Below are 19,798 nucleotides of genomic sequence, written 5' to 3' on the forward strand. Positions count from 1 at the left end.
GAAAATTAAAGCTCATTATGTATCTAAGACATACCAGCAGTTTAACCAATAAAAGCGGGTATCATCTACATAGCAGTAAAAATATATGCTATGCCTTCTAAAGCAAGTATAATGTAAACAGAACTAGTCTTTGCACAGAAGCCGTGGAGCTTCATAATTGACTTCAGTGTGTTAAGAGGACTCTCCATTTAATAATAGATGTAATAAAATGTAATGGCCAACGGTATCAAACGCTACACTTCGGTCTAGCAGGAAAGATTTCAACATTTCAATATGAATGAAGGCTGAAAACTGATTAGATTAATGTCCGATGATCTTTTCTGTGCTTTTTCAAGTTTGTAACACCGAACATACTAAAGGATGATTTATGGTTCACAGGAACAGTTTAATTAGACACGCTTTAGCATTTTTCCTTATATTTTTGTTTCCATCACTGACATGTTCAATATGATTACTATCAAAGGAGAAAATAAACCCTGTGTAGTTAAAAAAAACAAACAAAAAAAAAAACAACAACTTTAATTTAATCAAACTGAAATGTTGCTGAACTCTGACGGACGTGTCTTTTAATCTTGTCAACATAATCCGTAATCATCTAAATCTGCCATTTATCATCTTGTAAAATGTTCCCTCTGCTTCTGTTGCACATCTCCGCTGACACTCTCTTCTTCACCTCTCCTGTGCAACTGGTCCAAAACCCTGCATGCCTCCTTAAACTGGTGTGTTTAAATCTCTTTACCTCTGTTGTGAACTTTACACAAAGTTTGTGGTAACAAAATGAAACTGATGAAGATCTCCTTTGAAAAACACACACACTCACGAGACAAAATAAAACCAGACTGCTCAAAGTAAAAGCAGAGCCCTCACAGTTGGTAGTACAAAACACAGTGACAACGTGCGTATTAGATACCCTCACTCCCAAAGCATAAGTGTATATATATAAAAAATGAATCTCCAAGAATATCATCCTAAAAAATGGCACTGAGAGGGTGTTACAGTGAAAAAAAAAAAAGCAGCTAAATTTTCATCAGAAAATGCTGAATTTGAATAAAAACAATGCTCTGCAGTTTGATGCTGTCGTTACAGACAAAGCGGATGTTTAAAGCATTTGGACGGGCATTTGAAATGCTGTAAGTCTCCTTATCAGCTGGAAATATTAAAGCCATAAAATGACTTTTGAAAGTGGATAAAAACTATTGAACAACAGCAATGTTGAGCCTGTTCCAAAATTTGAATGCACATGTGTTGAAGGTGCAGGGTCTTGTTGAATTATTAAACATATTTTTCTTCAATCTTTCGAGCCAAAACAACTTTTAATTTTCTTCTGCTTGAGTATCGGCCTAGGGTAGCTCTACTTATCATTGCTGAGTCAGTTGTCTGTTTGTGCTACCTTTTTCAAGGGACAGTTGATTATTGGTGAGGGTGACTTTATGTGTTTGGTTACTTACTTAAGTGGAAGTACTGTGGAAAGTTTAACCTTACATGCATAGATCTGACAGTACAGCTTCTGAGGTACCTGTTTACAAAATGTTGTATCCTAACCAAAAGTTCTTTGCCATGTTACATTGAGAAACATTATCCTTAACATATTTCACCCGCATAAAGTACTATGGCCGTCACACTGTCATTTAGAATTGTTTAAATAACTCGTGTCTTAAGTCCTTCCATCAGACAGAAAATAAAAAAGCTGCATGATTCACTTTTACATCACAAAATGTTAGAAATATAAGCCGTTCATAACAACCTGAAAGGTTGGGAGTTGAAAATGCAAACCAATGGACGCAGAAGTAGAAGACTATAATGTCACAGAGCACACGGTGTCTATTATTGTGTAGACATGTATAAATAAGAGCTTAATAAAGACGCTTCATTTCTTAAGAAATATGCATGTGGAGTGATCTTTATCAAAAGTAGAAGTCACATCTGTGGCTATACCATTGTACACCACAACTTTAAAAATCTATAGTGTGTGAGGCTGTGCAAATAAAGGGGGGCTTGTCCTTCATGAACCTGCTGTTGTGTTGCTTTTTGAGTGTTTGAACCCAGTGTGTGACAAACCATCTGTTGGGGGTTGTGGATTTGACACCTCAGCATTGTGAAAGTGGGGAAACACGCTTCTGGCTGAGCATAAGATTTCTGCTTACAACGTAGAATCTCAGTTCTAAATGAAATTCAAAATGTTTTTTGTAAGTGTGGCTAATGTGTACTTTGACTTTTAAAAGCATACACACACACAAGAACAACAACACAGAGAAAAAGAAGACGGGGTAGTTTACTACGCATCATAAAAACACAATCATTCATCTTCCAACTGTATCTTTCTGTTCTGACTTCAGAGTCCTTGCTTGTTTACTGCTCTGTACTTTGGGAGTCATACTGTTGTGATACTGGGAGAAAAGGGTAAGGTGTGATAGACTAAACCATTACACACAAAACTTCAAAAACCTAAAGAGTGTGTGAGACTGCTAGCTGTGTTGTCCAGCGATAAACTTATCTACAATGTGTTAGGAAAGAGTGACTTGTACTGCTGTCCCATTAAGCAACGGTTTAACAAATTTCACTGCAAACTATAAAAGGAATCTGGGTTTAAATAGAACATAGTAGTGTTGGATTAAGTGTAGGAAACACTAGTATAAGGTGTCTATGGAGCAAATCTCCTTCAACATTCACAATGACCAAAGTGAGGACTACAGGCATTTCTCCCAGTCAACTGATTGTGTTTAGGGAAAAAGCAGCTAAATACACTGAGACTGCTCCACATTGTTAGTGAGCTGTGGGTTTCGTCAAACTTGGAGTGAACAAAAGCAGAAAAACAGTAAAAAGATTCGGACATTGAAATTCTGGTTTATTTCATGAATACAATGAAACATTTTAGTCCACAGAGCAAAGTAGCATACATGATAAATGGATATACATAACACAGACAGTGAGGAGTAAAACTCATTGTCATACCAGACGTTATATTCTGTAAACTTAAAATAAACCCCAGAAATTAGAGTTTAGTGTTTTAAGTCTTCTATTAAAAAAACATCAGTCAACACTTCTTTCTCCTGGCAGCATTGCTGAAGTGACACTTTAACGACGCTTAAATTCACAGTCGTTATGATGATAAAACATGTTCTCTGATTAACAAATGTCTGCACTGTCACTTGTCATGAAAATCTCCAGAGCCAGGGTTCAAGCTTCCTCTTCAATCACCACTGATCATTATTAGAGCCCACAAAAGATTTTTCACATTATCCCCATAAACATCATGCGTTTATAGAAATCATTGTGACAGAAAGATTTAGATTCTTGTTTCACAATGTGCATGAACTTAAAATCTTTAGAGTTTCATAGTTATAAAGTATAGAAAAGATTACATTTGTTCCAATGTATGAAATACACTTCTTGTAAAACAAAAAAAAAAAAGTTGATTCGAAATGCATTAAAAAAGCTCCTGGCATCACCTTTCTCCTGTACACACACACACACACACACACACACACACACACGCAGCATTATACACACCCACTCACTCACTCACACACACACACACACACACACACACACACACACACACACACACACACACACACACACACACACACACACACACACACACACACAGGGAGAGAGAGAGAGAGAGAGAGATCATTAATACAAAAGATTGCAGCAGATTTTGGATTTTCACTCTTTAATATGAACATAAAATTCATTCCAATTTTTTGCCTTTGCTTCAATGAAGATGTGTCTTTAAATCTACGATACCTTTCCTGTTCAGAAAGTTTGCTGACATAGCAAAGAAGTGGTTAGGGAACTCAGTAAGTATGAACAACAATAGCTTAGGGACACTTTCTCAAATAAAGAGGATTTCATCATCTGCATTTCGTGGAAAAAAAAGTGCCACATTAAAAACAAATCAGCAGATCCACAAATTATAGATACAGACTCTTTTCAGCTATAGAGGTAATTAATGGCATGCATTAGAGTGCATTGGTGGACACTTGGGCATCTTTTATTTAACATGGTTATACCATTGTGAATTTTGCTATATAAATATGCTCAAGAGTCTAGAGTGTGACATCCAGCTAAAATCGAAAATATATATTTTTAAATCAGTAACTTTGCAAATTTAGAGGAAATGTTTTTGGACAACAAATGAGTCGCCTTTTAAACAGGGTTTGAATAATTAGCGCTGACAGACAGACAGACATACATACCGTGTGAAAGGATGTCCTGGAGCAGAGAACACGCTGTATTGTTGCTTTTCTCTTATGCATAAGCAACGCCAGCATGTCAGAAACGCTCTGTGCGGGCAAAACCGGTTCCAATGCCCATCGAGGCATCAACTGGCCTTTCTGCCGGCTGGCTGGACCCTCAGCTTTCATACTGGGATCTGCAGCACAACTTCGCACTGGCCACTGGGGCAAAACTGATTCTAAACTTTGAAGTACTAGTTTGGTTCTTCACTGCTCGCAGAGAAGTAACAATTAAAGAAAGTGATCCAGCACGAAACACAAATCAAACAGCACAGTCGGAATTGTCCACAACCGCGCTCAGTTTCACAAATAAACAAAAAACTTGCACCAGCTAGACAAAGGAGGGAAAACTGACATTGTAATAAATTAATCACGCTAAAGTCGCCTCTACACTTTTTTGGAAAGAGCCTTTATACATAGCATATGCCAAGCAGACTTAGTGCGAGATAAATAATATGTAGCCTTAAAATTTTACATCTAGAGTTTTATCAGTTTTATCAACAGAGGATCTATGAAACGAGCAAAGCTGACAGGTCTGAAGAGTACGGTGCATGCTCTCATGTCACAAGTTTGCCAACATTTTCCAGAAAGACAGAAAGACAACGCAGTTAAAACCTGTAAAAATACTAAATTACAAGTTTCGCACTATGTTTCACCAAGTTAAAAAAAAAATCCAGCAAAGCTACTTCTACCGAAAGCATTTATCTTTCAGATCAGTGTCTCAAAAGCACCATTAAAAAAATGTGATCCTGCATTTACAAAAGTAAATCATTCACAGTGAAAACCAAAACGCACACAGCGTTTGATAAACGACATTAAAATAATGTATTGCACATCTATGTTTTAAAAATTGCATCAAAATTCAATGCGTATTTTCTCTAAAAATTTACGGTCGAATACACAAACTAACGTGCGGGTGTCAGGCTCAAGGATAGAGTTTGCTGGCTTTTATAAACCTTTATGCCTCTTCCCCCACCCCAAAGCACAGACCTCAAATTCGCCTTAACTATCCCCCTCCCCAAAGTGCAGTTGTTAAAAAACACACAAAATCTACCATTTCGGTTAGAGTGTGTAAAACACTATTGCAAAAGTAACTCCTGTTTGTATATATTCACACTGAAAACTAAAACGCATCGGCTGATAAACACTAATTAAATAATGCGTTGCACATCTGTGTTTTAAAGAATGTCTGGGAAAGCCCTCGCCTATTTTTGTTTTAATTATTTTAAATTTTAACTGAAAATGAATGCGAACTAACGGCGCTGTTCTTAGGTGAAAGGTTTTTTGGGGGGGGATGCAGTTATTTAATGAAAGGGATAAAAGTTTGGTCTCTCTCCACATCCTTATTCACCATTTCTTGAGATAAACAACTTAAAGTCTGAAACAGCCAACTAACTAGCTACTAACTGTAGAAAATCTGCTTATAAAACACACTGACGTTTCAGCTTGATTTTCTGACAACAAAAGTCTTTCTATAGAATAAAAGACAAAGTCATTCCTGTTTGTGTAAATTTACCGTGAAAAGCCCGAAATGCCTACAGCGGTTGATGAACCTTTAATTAAAAAACACCCTGCTAGGAGGAGACAGAGCATGCGCAGTGGGACCACAGGAAGTGTCCCTTTTCGGAAGACTGAAAGCGCGTACATGAGAGTGCATGCGCGCGTGCTCGTACGTGCACAAGATGTCAGTTTTTAAGCTCGGCAAAGGGGGTGTGGGGGGCAATGCCCCCAGGCAAAAACCCCCCTCCCCTGACCCCCTGACCCCTCACCCCCCGCCCCACACCCCTCACCCCCCCCCCCCCCACACACCCCCCCCCCCCCCCCCCCCCAAAAGGTGTCATATATATTCTTCTCCAGTGCCTTCAAATTGTGACACAAATTAGCCAACGCTACAACAAATAGGATGTTGGTAACCCCTCACGGTGCCATGGCACCATGGAAACCATCAAATAGAATGCAAAGACTAAAAAAAATCAATATGCTGATTTATGGTAATGTCACAGCAGCGCCACAGAAGATGTCATTGCTACCTCTTATGCAAACAGGATGGAAATATTTCACAATGTACACTCCCAGCACAGTGTGTGTGTGTGTGTGTGTGTGTGTGTGTGGACGGGTATTAACATCTTCATGGGGACCAAAAATTGGTAGTTTACTATACTTGTGGGGACAATCAGCCCTCGTGGGGACCAAAATCCCGGTCCCCACGAGTTTGAAGGCATTTTTGAGACTCAAAATGTGGTTTTAGTGTCAGGGTTACAATTAGGTTATGGTTAGGTTTAGGGTCAGGGTCAGGGTTAGGCATTCATTTTTGATGGTTAGGGTTAGGGTAAGCGGCTAGGGAAAGCATTGTGTCAATGAGATGTCCCCACAAGGATATAAATACACACATGTGTGTGTGTGTGTGTGTGTGTGTGTGTGTGCAGGCTGCTTTGTAGTTTTTTTCTATGTATGACATGGCATATATTTGGGGATTTATGATTTAGGGATTAGATCAGTTTTTTATTGCTATGAATTTCAAATCATACTTGAACCTATATATTTCAAAACATTTCCATCTGTGTCTGAAAAATAGGAAAGACTTTCAAAAACGAGTTTTTGTTATCCAGCTTGGAAAAGGTCAAGTGTGCTGAAACTACATGTAAATAAAATGCATGCAAATAGGCCAAACCAACTAGTGCGCTTACATGACGCGTGCTTTGAAAAGAATTCAAGATCAAGCTTTCTCGGAAGGAGGATTTAATTAAATGTGAGGCACGAAAGCTTTCTGATTCGGTGGCATTCCTTCGGACACATTTCCCTGATCAAAATAAAGCTGAAGTGTGAGGGCCGTGTATGACTTGATGCTACTGGTTTCCCTTTAATTTGTATGCTAAAGTGCCTCTGTGAGACTTTCTAAATGTCTAAAACATATAACTGGATTACTCCATTTAAATTACTCCGATCTCTAGGAGGACACCAGGATACTAGCATGCATAAATATATTTTTCTATTGTGGCAATGCACCCCATATTTGGAGGCAAATACGAGCACGATCACTGCCATCTACTGTTATCAGATCTGAATTCTTTTGTCTTCCACTATAGTCGGATGGTAATTATATGAACATAAACCAAATGCTGTACTAATGTAATCCTCTCAGGTGATTAGTGGTTATTCGGTAACCCATCCTCAGGAGATTCCTCAGATTTTTCGCAGCAATTTTCTATTCCTGTTTTAGTTGTTCCTAGTTTTTCTGGTAAACCAATCATCCCACGCTCTACGACTGGAAAATTAGGTCAATGCTGAGGTGACAAAATCTGCAGTTAATCTAAGGACTACAAGAGGCCCCATTCCAAAAGCCATTTAATCCCCAATAAATCCCATCTTAAAATGCAAAAATTAAAAAGCATGTTGATAGTTCTGTGTATTGGTCTCTGGTCCAATCACTGTTTATTAGACTTCATTTTACTTTCATTCAATTTTAAGTTTTGTGCTGTTTGCACTTTTTAATGGAATTTAGAATATTAATTCCAATATGATCTGCTGTGTGGTCCAGCAAGACGTTTGTGCTTTAATATTTGCAAGAGAATTTTCTTGTCTTTTCTTTGTCCATCACTTACTACCAGTTAGCAGCCATCTTTGTGTGTTGCACTCGTACAGTTTATGGTTTATGTTTAGGTGGTTGGTTAGGCCCTTTGCCCCTCCTGGAGCAAAGGTCAACTGTTTACTAGCACTGCCACCGTTTATGGATGCCGCTTGCTGACCAAGCTGACAAGCTTTAGCTGTCAAGCTGGTTCTCCGTTTCATACAAAACTTCTGAAATACACACACACACACACAAAAAAAAATGGCGGGGAAAAAAAGCTAGCATTAACGCTTCAAAATGAGCAATCCAAAACTAATAAAGTACGACACAATGGCCATCTTTTATATACAGTCAATGAAAGACAGCAGGTTTAGAACTGTGCAAAATACAGAGTCACGAGGTAACGATATACTTCATTAACACTGTGTAAACTCTTTTTTTAAAATGCTAATAAACAGATATTTATTAGCTTGTAAAAGTCCCGTGCTACAGCTTTCAATCATTATTATATAAGAGTCACATAATGCAAAAAAATAATAAAAAATCTGGTGTGAAACGTAGAGAAAGCTGTAAACTTTAGTAACTTCTAAGTATTTTTCAGCTTTGTGGCAGGACTGGCCTTACCTTCAGTCAGCGCCTCCCTAACCTTGTTGGCATCAGCAGACAAGTAGAGGTTGGTTTGCCAGGCCTTCAGGTAGCCAATAGGACTGCTTCCTCCCGTCATACAAAACCTCTCAATGAACAAGTCTGTGGATGAGAGGAAGAAATAGCAACAAGGTTTTTAATTTCAGTACATCATCTGGTGTTAAATGTCAGCATTCAGTACATCATCAGCATTACAGATCCATTACAGTGTTGATACATGTATCTATTTGTATGTTAGCATACCAGAAAACACCGCATGACTTCAAAGAGTTGCTTATATAATCTATATTTGCACTAGAAGCTGGGGCTCTGACTGTCAGGGAGTTCACAAAGGGGTCACTTCGGGGGCCGTGGACGGCAAAAAGGAGCGAAGATGTTCTAAAGACATGGTGAGAGGATAAACTTACAAGTACTTAAAACGTGGAGAGGGTCCAGAGAGGGGGTTAATAGAAGGGTGGGAAGACGGAGGCTGTGCAGATGAGAGGAGGAAGCGAAAAGACTTGGTGGGAAAGTGTCTGTTTACATTTTGGCTGGGGAGGCCTTTTAATTCGCTGCTGTGGACTGATCCACCGAGCAGTGGACAGTCGGTATGTGGAAAATGAGAAGAGACTGATATTAGGTAATTAGATCCACGAGTACAGATCTGCGGATTATATCTGTGTCCTCGGGTAAAATGAGCTGGTATTTATGAGGGAACAGAGGATGGGGGGCTGTTAGAAAGGGCACGGGAGTAAAATAATAGAGTAATATCTGGTGATGGATTGAGTTTGATTAGAGTTGAAGGTCATAATAGAATGAAAAGGTAGGCGACACCTAAGATAGATGGAGATGAAGTAAGAGGAGGAGGTTAGTGTGGGCGGGAGATTTATAAAAAGAGAAATGGGAAGGTTATTCCAATTATTTAAAGCTGCAATCGCCGAGGCATGAATTTATCTTCATCCACAATAAAGGTCCACTGGCCTTTCTTAGCACGGGGCTCCCACAAAGTTTGGGAACTTAAAAGAGGCAAATAAAATATCAGAGTACATTAAAACTACTACTCCATGTAATTTGCTTCTAGTGTTGTAAAATAGTCATTTTAGAGCCTAAACTGCAGCAGCTAATGACATCATAATGACCTTCTGAGACCGTAAAGCTGCATAGCTAACTGTTATTCCAGGCTACGCTGTACTCACTGACCTTTAGTGTAAAAAGTCAGCTGCAAGTGAAAACACACATTTGATTTGCTCTAAAGCAGATAATATGGATACAGTAATTGGACAGCCTGAATGTTAACTGAGTTTGTGTTATACTCTGATTGTGAGTTTCTCTTACTTTTTTTCCCAAGCAGGCTATAATCATACCTAAATGCTTATATGTTGTAACCGCTCCAAAAATAACAAAAGATGGCTTAAAATGTTCTTGAGAACATACGGTACATGCTGCAGCAGGGAAGACCCGAACTCTTTCGTAGCAAGCATTTTTAATTTCTCTTTGCTATTTGGGCTGATTGGGACCTCATGAATGTAAAAACAAAGAATGATGTTTTTACCTGATTTTACTCTACAAGGGCCTGATATCCACATATGAGGACATTCGTTTAAAATTTCGATAGAACAATGGCATTATAATGTCCCCGTAAGTGCATATCAGGTAGTGATGTGTCGGTCGCGAACGAAATGGCTCTTAGAGCCGCCTCTTTGACGTGAACGACGCGAGCCGGCTCCTAATCGCGAGCTGTGTTTTTTTTTTTTTTTTTTTTTCTTTCTCTCACCCGCCCCCTCTCTCTCGCACTGTTTTTTCCGCTTCACTCCGCATGCGAGCCTTATGCTTTACGCTGGGATGAGGGGGGAGGGGCGGTAGTTACACTCAGTAGCACAGGAACAGAGCAGGAGGGAGAGACAGAGAAAGAGAGCCAGGGACAACAACGTCACATTAGAAAGGTATAGTAATCATCCACCATCCACAACTATTTTCAGTTGCAGATGATAAAGGATTCAGAAAGTTTATTCATGCAGGCCCATATGACAGAGAATATGTATGTTCTTTTTGTTTTCATATTTTAATTTATATTTAATTGTGTTGTGGTTTGCAATGTTTTCTGTTGTTGAACTTTAAATTTGTAAAAGGAAAAAGCTGAAAATTTAAATAGTTAAAAGTTTAAATGTGAATAGTTGGTTTTTGTATTATATGATTTATTTATTACATTTTATGTGGAGTGAATAAATAAAAGTATATTTACGGTGGCCCCTAGAGACAAAGCACGTACAAACTTCAAAACACGTACAAACCCTGAACCACATAAAAACTCAAAACACGTACAAAAGACAACAGAAGTGCTCCAGGATGCTAGGCGCAGTGTAGAGCTTTTGCTACCTAGTGGCTACACAAGCCAGCAAGTACCAACGACCGGATTTGGTGTGTGGTAGTAACAGGTAAATGAACATTTTTTTTTTATTATTTGAATATATATGAGTGCTTGTGTATAAATACACAAACAATACACATATGCTTTCAATTGTGTAATTTAAGTGATCTAGGTAGCTCTGTTTTGGAAGTTCAGTTCATGCTAGAAATGTGTTTTGGAGTTTGTACGTGCTTTGGAATTTGTACGTGCTTTTTGGAGTTTGTAAGTGTTTTGTCTCTAGGGGGCATATATTTATATATAAACATATATAAATAAAACCACTTCTTTTTACATTAGTAATTCCTTTTGTGCATAATTTTATATTATTGTTAATAATAAATTAATTAAAGCAACAAAACAACCTGAAGAGCCGGTTCGGAGCCGAAAGAGCCAGCTCTTTTTAGTGAGTCGAGCCGAAAGAGCCGGTTCTCTAAAAAGAGCCAGAAATCCCATCACTAATATCAGGCCCATGTAGAGCAAAATTTAGTATTCTGGTCTAGACAACCCAAAATGTGATGTCCACATATGTGGACGCCAGGTCCTAGGAGGTTAAAGCTGTGCTAAGTCTAAGGCAGGGGTGTCCATCACCAGGCCCGGGTGCCGGAAACGTCCTATGAAGACTTGGACTTTTAATTGTATTTTCTAGGTAAAAACATGTATCCCCCATTAGGTTGGCAAGTGGTTGCTGGAGGTTCCTCGCTCTCAGGTGAAAATTGGGCACAAAACAGGTGGCAGATCAAAAACATTTTTGGATTTGTTATAGTTGCTAGCAGACTGACGCAATTTCCAGTAGTTTGCATGGAAGACAATGAGTTGTCTGCGAACACTCTCAAACTACTCTTCAAGCAGTAGTTAAACTGTAAAAAGTGCAAAGCAACGGTGAACATTCTCCGTTTCTGGTTTGCTTGTAAACCTTTCTTTTTAAATAAATTTTGCTTGGAGACTGCCAGCAACCATCAGCAACCATCTGCCAACCTGAGGTTAAAGGATATCACTGATCCATCTCCAGGCCTGTGGAAATGAGACCTTACAAAAACACAAAACAACGTCCATGTACATGAGCAAATAGATGCTCTTTCTTGAGTTTTCCATTTTTTCACGAGTCCAAGCTGATAAGAAACGTCTGTTTGTTTGTTTTTTAAGATGAATATTAAAAAAAAAGCTTTGATCAAGTTTTGCCTCAATGTATTATAGGCTCAGTAAGTTTATCCCACGTCATTCCAAAGAACTGGGAAAATATGTGAGAAAATATATACCCCACTGCGAATAATTTGCAGAGCGCACTGTCGACTATAATAATGTAATATTAATTTAGGAGTAAATGCTGAGGCAAACCAGGCAGGTGCAGCTCTGTGCTGAATACAGAACATACGGACAAGCAGGCAGACAAAGCGAATATTCTTCAGGCTCAAACAAGCAAAGTTTGATACTTTTGTGCAGTTTGGTGGCTCTGGAACATTTGTATGTATAAACCTTGCCTGTTGCTGTTCTGGTAATCAGTTCAAAATGTGAAGTTCACTTTTAAAGACACAGGAAAGAAACAAAGGCAGATAAATGTAGTGTGACTCATAATCAGGCTCTAGGCAAAACGAGCTGGACTCTAGAAGGAACAGAGGAACTGTGTTGCTTTAAGCCCCCTGAGTAATCTCCTCTCAGTTACTCAAAGAACCAACTGTCCTCTGAAGATTTTCTTAATGGTTTATTTAGCTTTGTAGTCGGACCCTGGTGAGTTTGACCCCCTCCCCTTCCCCTATGCTGTACCGCACCTCATCCTGTGTTTCAGACTGGTGCAGGAGCGTGGGAGTCACTCGAGGGAAAATATGCTTGCCATTGACGTTCTTGTATCTTTTTCCCCTGTCTATTAAGAAAAATGTTTTCATCTATCTTCTTTGCATGATTTATTTGCTTGTTCAAAAGATCTAAAACATGGTAATAAAACAGGAAATCAACATGACTGAAAAGACACTGCAGAGCACCCAGAACAAGCTACTGTGTTATCCAAGGTAGAATTCTGCCCCTATAGAAGTCAGGTGTATGCCTGCACACGTCCATTATTCATAGGTGTATAATGCAGGAATTTAATACTTGATTCTGCCTCGAAAAACAGTTTGGGTGCGCTGATAATCAGAAATAAACACGTCCAGTTCGCACATCCAGTTTCAAGCTAGAATAAATGATCCTCAATCTTTTTAACACGGCTTTGCTACTCAGAGAGACCCACTGCATGAAAGATGCTCATTAAACACTTATCAGTGTTATCAGAGAAGCCATGTTTCCTTTAAGTGTGCAGGAACACTCAGAGGTCAAGTGACTGTTTGAATGCCTCACACAGAGCCACCAGAGAGGATCTAACATGAAGGCATCTGAAGGCCGAGTGTTGCTTTGGTGGCTTCGCTCAGACTTGTTTTTGTTTCGGGCCTCTTGGATTATTCTTACATCCCAAAGGGAAATAAGCTTGAACTCACTCCCGTCATGAAGCCCCGAGGATCTGAAAACATTAGAGCAACTGAACAGGAAGTGGTCTGTGAGAGGGATGTCATCACGGGGTCTGAGAGTTTCCCTGGGAAGGATCCTGTCAGTCAGCTGTTCATACACTCCACTGTTTGTCTCTCAGCTGAGCCTGCGTCAGATTCTGGATGATGTATGGATGCAAATGTGCGTGCTTTTGGGTGCTGGGTTTGGACGTTAGTGGGAAAGCGTGCACTTATTGGAAGAATTAAATTGAGAAACCCCCCCAGAAAAAAGCAGATGCATTTATAGACTTTATTATTTTTTGAAGTTATACAGGGATTACCTGCTTCACTTAGTAAAGTTGTGATTGATCAGCCGCAGCCCTAAACTTATATTCTGGAGGAAAACTAAGTATAATTATTTAGCTTTTTGTCACGTCAGTATTTTTTCTTTTTCTTTTTGTCCCTTGGTTGAACTAAAGATTCTAACTGACACACATCAAATGCTATTTATTTATTATTTTTCTTTTCTAAAAAACATCTTACAGCTTACCTCATCATTGATAATAACTTCACCTCACAGGAATGTTGTTAACCCTGATCATGTTCTAACATTTGCTTCTACCATCCACACCTTTTTACTTTCTCAAAGTACTCTATACAACACACATGCACTGTCTTCTGTGCTTTTAGGTAAACGTTGCTCTATGTGTGCGCACTGCTGAGAAAAGACAGAGGCAGCAAGTACCATTCACACTCCGATGCAACGGAGTATGAATATGATGTTGCCCAATGGTATCTGGCATGCAGACTAGGGGGAGCCAGGGATCGAACCACCAGCCTTCCGCTCAGTAGATGATCTGCTCTACCTCCTGAGCCACTGCCACCCTGTATAAATGCCTTTGCTTATCTAACTGATTAAGAAATTTTAAGGACACATGGTTGTACATTATCCAGATTCCTTGACACACAATCCCCTCGAGGCCCTCAAATGTCAGAATGTAATCCCCTACAATCTTTCTGTCATGCCCACTTGAGGTCTTCAAAATGTGATGCAGCTTTGAAGGTAAATGTCAAAATACTCCAACATCCTCACTCCTTCTTTCCTAATTATAACTCAGTCTTAGGCCTCGGTAACAGTAGAGTAAAAATAGAATTGCAACCTCTGTACAACTGGGACAAGCTGGTGGGTTTAAATGTTACTGTTCTTAAGAAAAATGTTCTTTAACTACTTGTCAGAAAGTAATGCTAAAAGCAAAATAATGGTAAAGTGTCCTTTCAGCCTTAGCATCAATCTGGGGATTCGCTGGCTTTCGTTAGCATTGTTTCTGTGCAGATGTTTGCAAAGAGCCGAAGTTGTGTTAGCAGCATAATGTACTTGTTTCTGATGTGGACACAGTTCCCATTATTTTCCTCCTTCCTCATGCAAACTGAAAACGAAGAAAAAAGGCCTGTTGTTTGATTTTTTTTTTCTTTTCTGCAGATAACTGAAAAACATTTGTAACACAAGTCAAAGCATTACTGTGACTGTAATTACAGATTTTGATTGGTGCAGTAATGTGTTATATTACTCTGTTACTGAAAAAGTTTATGTGATAACAGTAACATGTTGCTTTGGAACGTGTTACTGTTATTGCTAATGAGTCACATAAACATGAGTTACCAAGGTTACCAAAGCATGAAAGTTACCCTACCCTAAATTTAAAAGTATGTCTTATTTTGGGCCTGATATGTGTGTTTGATTGTTGCTACTACGAGTGTTTTATATTTGTATTTATTTGTAATGCGAAGGAGAGATGTCATCAGCATAAATGTGCAATTGGCACGGCTAGATGGCTCAAACCTCTTTATTCAGTCCTTACTGTGAGTATTTGCTCCAAATATTACTGAAGAACAGACAGAAACTGAATATAATGAAGCACTGGAGCGAGGACAAGGATCCAGATGTAAGTGTACACAAGGCCACATCTTGTTTTCCTTTTTTCGTGGGTTTCAGTGATTCAGGCTTTTAGTCACATTTCTACACAGGGATCAGTACCCTGTGAATTCTGCCTCTGTCGTTTCTCAGCAGTGCGCACACAGGGAGCACCATTTATGTTTCTTTGTTTCTAATAGATCTTTGATAATCATAATTGTAACTGACATTGATCAAGAACAAGCCTTTTATTTCTACAAAGAAAAGTCAGTTTTGGTCCAAAATTCAAGGTTTGCAGTTATTACCTATGATATGAACTGAGGTGATTCCAATTCCTGTGTCAGCACTGTCATGGACATAAAGAAAAATGGCTGATAGCTACTTACTGCATACAGCACATCTGAGTACATTACATTTTTTCTCCTGATTATAAACCAAATGAGGTCTTTAAAGACTCTGATTTCAAAGACGTGATGTGGGGGGCGGTGTGCATAGTTCAGATTGGCAACATGGAGAGTGTGATAATAAGCTTGTCAAACTGATAGTGTCTGTGTGGGTGCTTGAAATTTCAGATATATAATTGACCTATCTATGGACTGTTATCCCATGACAGGAAGCTATTTAAACTGAGAATTCTGTCTGCTGCATAGCATCTTTTAATAGTGCCACGTAGGGCGAGTAATTCATTTTCAGTGGCATACACTGACAGTTTTTAGGCTTACTGTGGTGGTTGATGGTGTTGATGAGCCGGATTCCGACGTGGGCATGGTTATATGTTACTAAAACGATGTCGAACAGTTCTTCACTTTCGGGGTACAGCTCTCGCAGACGAGCGTTAACCGCCTCCAGAGCCTGTCAAGACAGAGAAACAGTCAGCTGAGAAAAATCAAGACCAAAAATAAATTAAAGAATTAAAAAATAACATCTGTGTGTGCTTGTGTGACTTTAACCTTGACAAAGGGGAAAGCAGGCCCAGGAGCAAAGGGTTCGTTCTCATGTTCAATTTGGTATCTCAGATATTCCTCCACACCTTTCTGCTCAAACACCTTTTGCTCCCGCTCAGTCCGGAACAGGACCCGAGAGGAAACAGCTACGGTCACTGCGTTCTCTGGCTTCGGCTGCAGAAAACCAAAGTCAAGGTGGACAATGGAAAGATAAAGATGAACAAAAAAGAGAACACCACTGATCAGTAATGATGAGGTTATAAGTGGTTAATGGGAAACACAGAGAGGAATGCGTGCCCGTTATTTAAAGAGTGCGTGCTGTTTTGGTCTATTGTTGTTATCGTCACATCAGTGTGTTAAATGCTATCGAAGTTAACGTCTTTGAATGCCATTACATTACAGGAGTCATTTCGAGTGATAGAGAATGAAGGCTATGTATATTCAGAAACTCAACTATAGGTCTCAGAAAAATTGTTTACAGGTACGGCATCAACTATTTATGAATTAAAACCATTTTCAGAGGCTGAAACGTAATCAGACAATTTCATGACTTTTGAATTAGAGTTGGAAAGTCTTCACTTCAATCACGTTGTGACTGTTTGAGTTTATGGAACTGTCTCTTTATTTTTTTTAAGAATATAGATGAAAGAATGTGCTATCTTGGGTGAATTTTAAAGATGTTTGATATTATAATGTAATTTCATAGAATAAAGTATCTAGTTGGCAAAATCCCTTTATAATAGAAAAAGTACAAACTGCAGTTAAACTAAACACGGTGCACTCATAAAAGCAATTCTAAATTAAGAGTTACTAATAACAAGATGCACAGGGATTATGCGCATATGAAGTTAAACTAATAATTTCAACATTTATAGCAAACAATTTAACATACAGATATAAAAAAGCAAGAATTTGGGCTTAAGAGCACTGAGTATATATAAAAGTGGATGTGTTGGTTTATAATCTCTCCTATTAAAACCTCAGACTTTGGCTGTCACCATCTTGAGCAAGAAGTGGAAATCTGAGAAATCCAGTAGAGTACATACCTACTGTAGTAGCTGTTAGGCAACTTCAAGGGACTGTCTGCTAAATAAGTGGGCAGGTCACATGTGAAACTTTGAAACTCTCAGCTTCAAGCCAAGTGACTGAAATGTGTACCAATGAGAACACAGGATACAGGTGATTCACATATGACATTGCAGTTAATGCATTAGGGTTAACTAGGCTACCAGAGCCTGGTATGTCCACCAATGATCAAATAGCTTTAACGCGAAGCCTGTTGAGCGAATCACTTCCTGTGTGGATGGAGCTTTAGAAAAAGTGCAGGTTTGAAATTCCCTTCTCTTTTGAGACACAGAGAATATGTCCATCTCTCATATACAGTGATTACAGCTTATTGTTAGCTTTCAATATCACCTCAGCCTCATGTGGCTGTAGTAATTATGAAAATATTGCAAAGATCAGATTTAGAATTGTGCAGAAGCAAGTGAAAAGTACAAAACACAAAATAATAAAAATATAAAAGATATATTTACCATGGGACACAAAACAATATTAAGGAGAAGTGGTAAACACACACCTCCTGAATTTTCATCTTACAAGTTCCATCCTGTGTTTACCCTCTAGAATTAAAAGAAACACAATTCGTCCCTGCACTGCCAACACAAAGCAAGCCTGTCCTTGAGAACCTTTGTAGGGCCAAATAATCTAGCTCCAAATAGATTTTTAGACATTTCATTTCGTAAATATGTAAAAAATTTGAAATCCCCCCCCCCCCCCCCCCCCCAAAAAAAAAACATTAATTATGACCAAACCGATATTTGTTTCTACTGTTTGTTGTTTGTTATTTTTCCATATTTCTGTGACTCTTAGTGACATATGTTAATGTAACCATGGTGACAAAGGTCTAAATCATAAATCCTAAAGTGTTTTTTAGCCTCAAACACGTGAAAAAGTCTAACAGGAAAATTTCCCTGCTCATGAGCTCCGTGGATAAACAGGCTTTACATGCAGTGCAAAAAAGACAGTCAAACAGTAAGTGTCTTAGTAGAAGTTGAGGGAAAATGCACAAACGCACCAATTTAATTTGCTTTTGAACTAAAAAGTACGTTCTAGTACTGTTCTTAGATACAAATCCACTCGCCAAGCGGTCAGGGAAACCACATTTCTCCCTAGCAACCTATAGTTACTAGGATGTAACCTGACACCTGACGAGTGTCTAAGCCTGTGTGAGTGGGGCTTCAGTCATCAGTTTCACAGGGACTACGAGTCCCCTCGCAACTAGCCAAGTATTACTGCTTTCACTTTTTATTTTTATTGGAAGTCACCAACTGGAGCCTAATGGTTGAGCCGCAGTAGAGTAAAAACCTCCTTATGACTAGGACAAAATAGACCAATGACATTCAGAATTTGAAGGCTTGCAGATCATTGCTGCTTTTTAAACGTAGGCAGCCTGAGCCAGTCTGCACTGATCAACACAAGTCATTTGCAATGTGTCTCTTTGCAACAGGGAGCTCAACTCCCTTTACATATACCTTTACATATTGTACATATATTTATTACTTTTTAGATTAGCCATTTTTATATTTTGCTTGTTTTACGTTATTGTATTTTGCACAACTCTGTTGCTTGTGAAGCTCGCACACAAGAATTTCACTCACATGTACTGTACCAGTGTACCTGCACATGTGATGTGACAATAAAAGTGATTTGATTTGATTTGATTTGAACTCAACAACTTAACTGGTTTCCAAGCTGTTGTATTCCAATCATAGTCCTATTTAATAACAGTTCCTATCAGTATCTCTATCATGCAGCAACTATGTGACTACTTGTGGAGAGATTCCTGAAATTCTGTTGTATGAGCTTCTGGCTGGTCTGTGAATTTAACTAGTCAGTGTGAATTTCAGTTTAATGTGAATTTCTTGTATGTGGATGGCAATAGATTCCTAATTTTTTGCCAGCTTATCACAGTTAATCACCATATTATCACAAACAGTTTGCACATAATAGCCAGCTCGAGCCCATTTAAACGCAAACTGAGAGCAGAGTCACTACACTTATTGTTGTTTTATCAGCACCTTGATTTACCAAAGTCCAAGACCTAGTTCCTGTCCTCGAAGAAACCTTTTCAAATGTAACAAGACTCCAAGTTCTTTGGTCATAATAATTTTATTTGTGTGGAATCATACTGTTTTATATAAATGGCAAAAATGGCAAACCTTCAGAATACAATGTCAACACTCCCGTCCTGTTTCCTCATCCTTTTCAGATTCTATACATTTAAAAAAGGAAAAACAAAGATTTTATATTTCACTAAATAACAGAGAGGTCCATTTTAACGAGTCAGTGTATGTAGAGCTCTTTGGAGCTTTGTCTGTACGTGTGTTTTGTTTCCATGGTCTCAGATGAACTGCTAGATGGCGCAGTGGTGTCATATTGTGTTCATGTTGCCCAATGTGTGTGTTTACACTCAGGCCTGTGTGTTTAGGGGTTGGCGGGGGGGGGCTGCATTCCTCCTGGGTTAACTGGCAATAAATGCCCACAGTGGGCAGAGGAACTCGTGCCTGTGTAGTGGGAAGAGTGGGGTGAAGGGGCAAAGTGTTTCAGCCAATGCAGAGAACACTAATGTGCCAGTGAAAGTGTGAAA

At 38.9% G+C, this 19,798-nt stretch overlaps 1 protein-coding gene across 2 annotated transcripts in view; it reads right to left on the reverse strand.

The window, feature by feature from the left end:
* nt5c1aa (5'-nucleotidase, cytosolic IAa) overlaps nt 1-19,798 on the reverse strand; it is a 41,355-nt gene that overhangs the window by 14,147 nt on the left and 7,410 nt on the right. For both annotated transcript variants that reach the window (XM_065471263.1, XM_065471262.1), the window contains 3 exons: nt 16,156-16,323; nt 15,928-16,057; nt 8,434-8,556 (listed from right to left, as the gene is read on the reverse strand). In XM_065471263.1, the coding sequence (XP_065327335.1) occupies nt 8,434-8,556; nt 15,928-16,057; nt 16,156-16,323 (421 nt within the window). The remainder of the gene's footprint in view (nt 1-8,433; nt 8,557-15,927; nt 16,058-16,155; nt 16,324-19,798) is intronic.

This window comes from Pelmatolapia mariae, linkage group LG22, assembly GCF_036321145.2.
Source record: "Pelmatolapia mariae isolate MD_Pm_ZW linkage group LG22, Pm_UMD_F_2, whole genome shotgun sequence".
Lineage (NCBI taxonomy): Eukaryota > Metazoa > Chordata > Actinopteri > Cichliformes > Cichlidae > Pelmatolapia > Pelmatolapia mariae.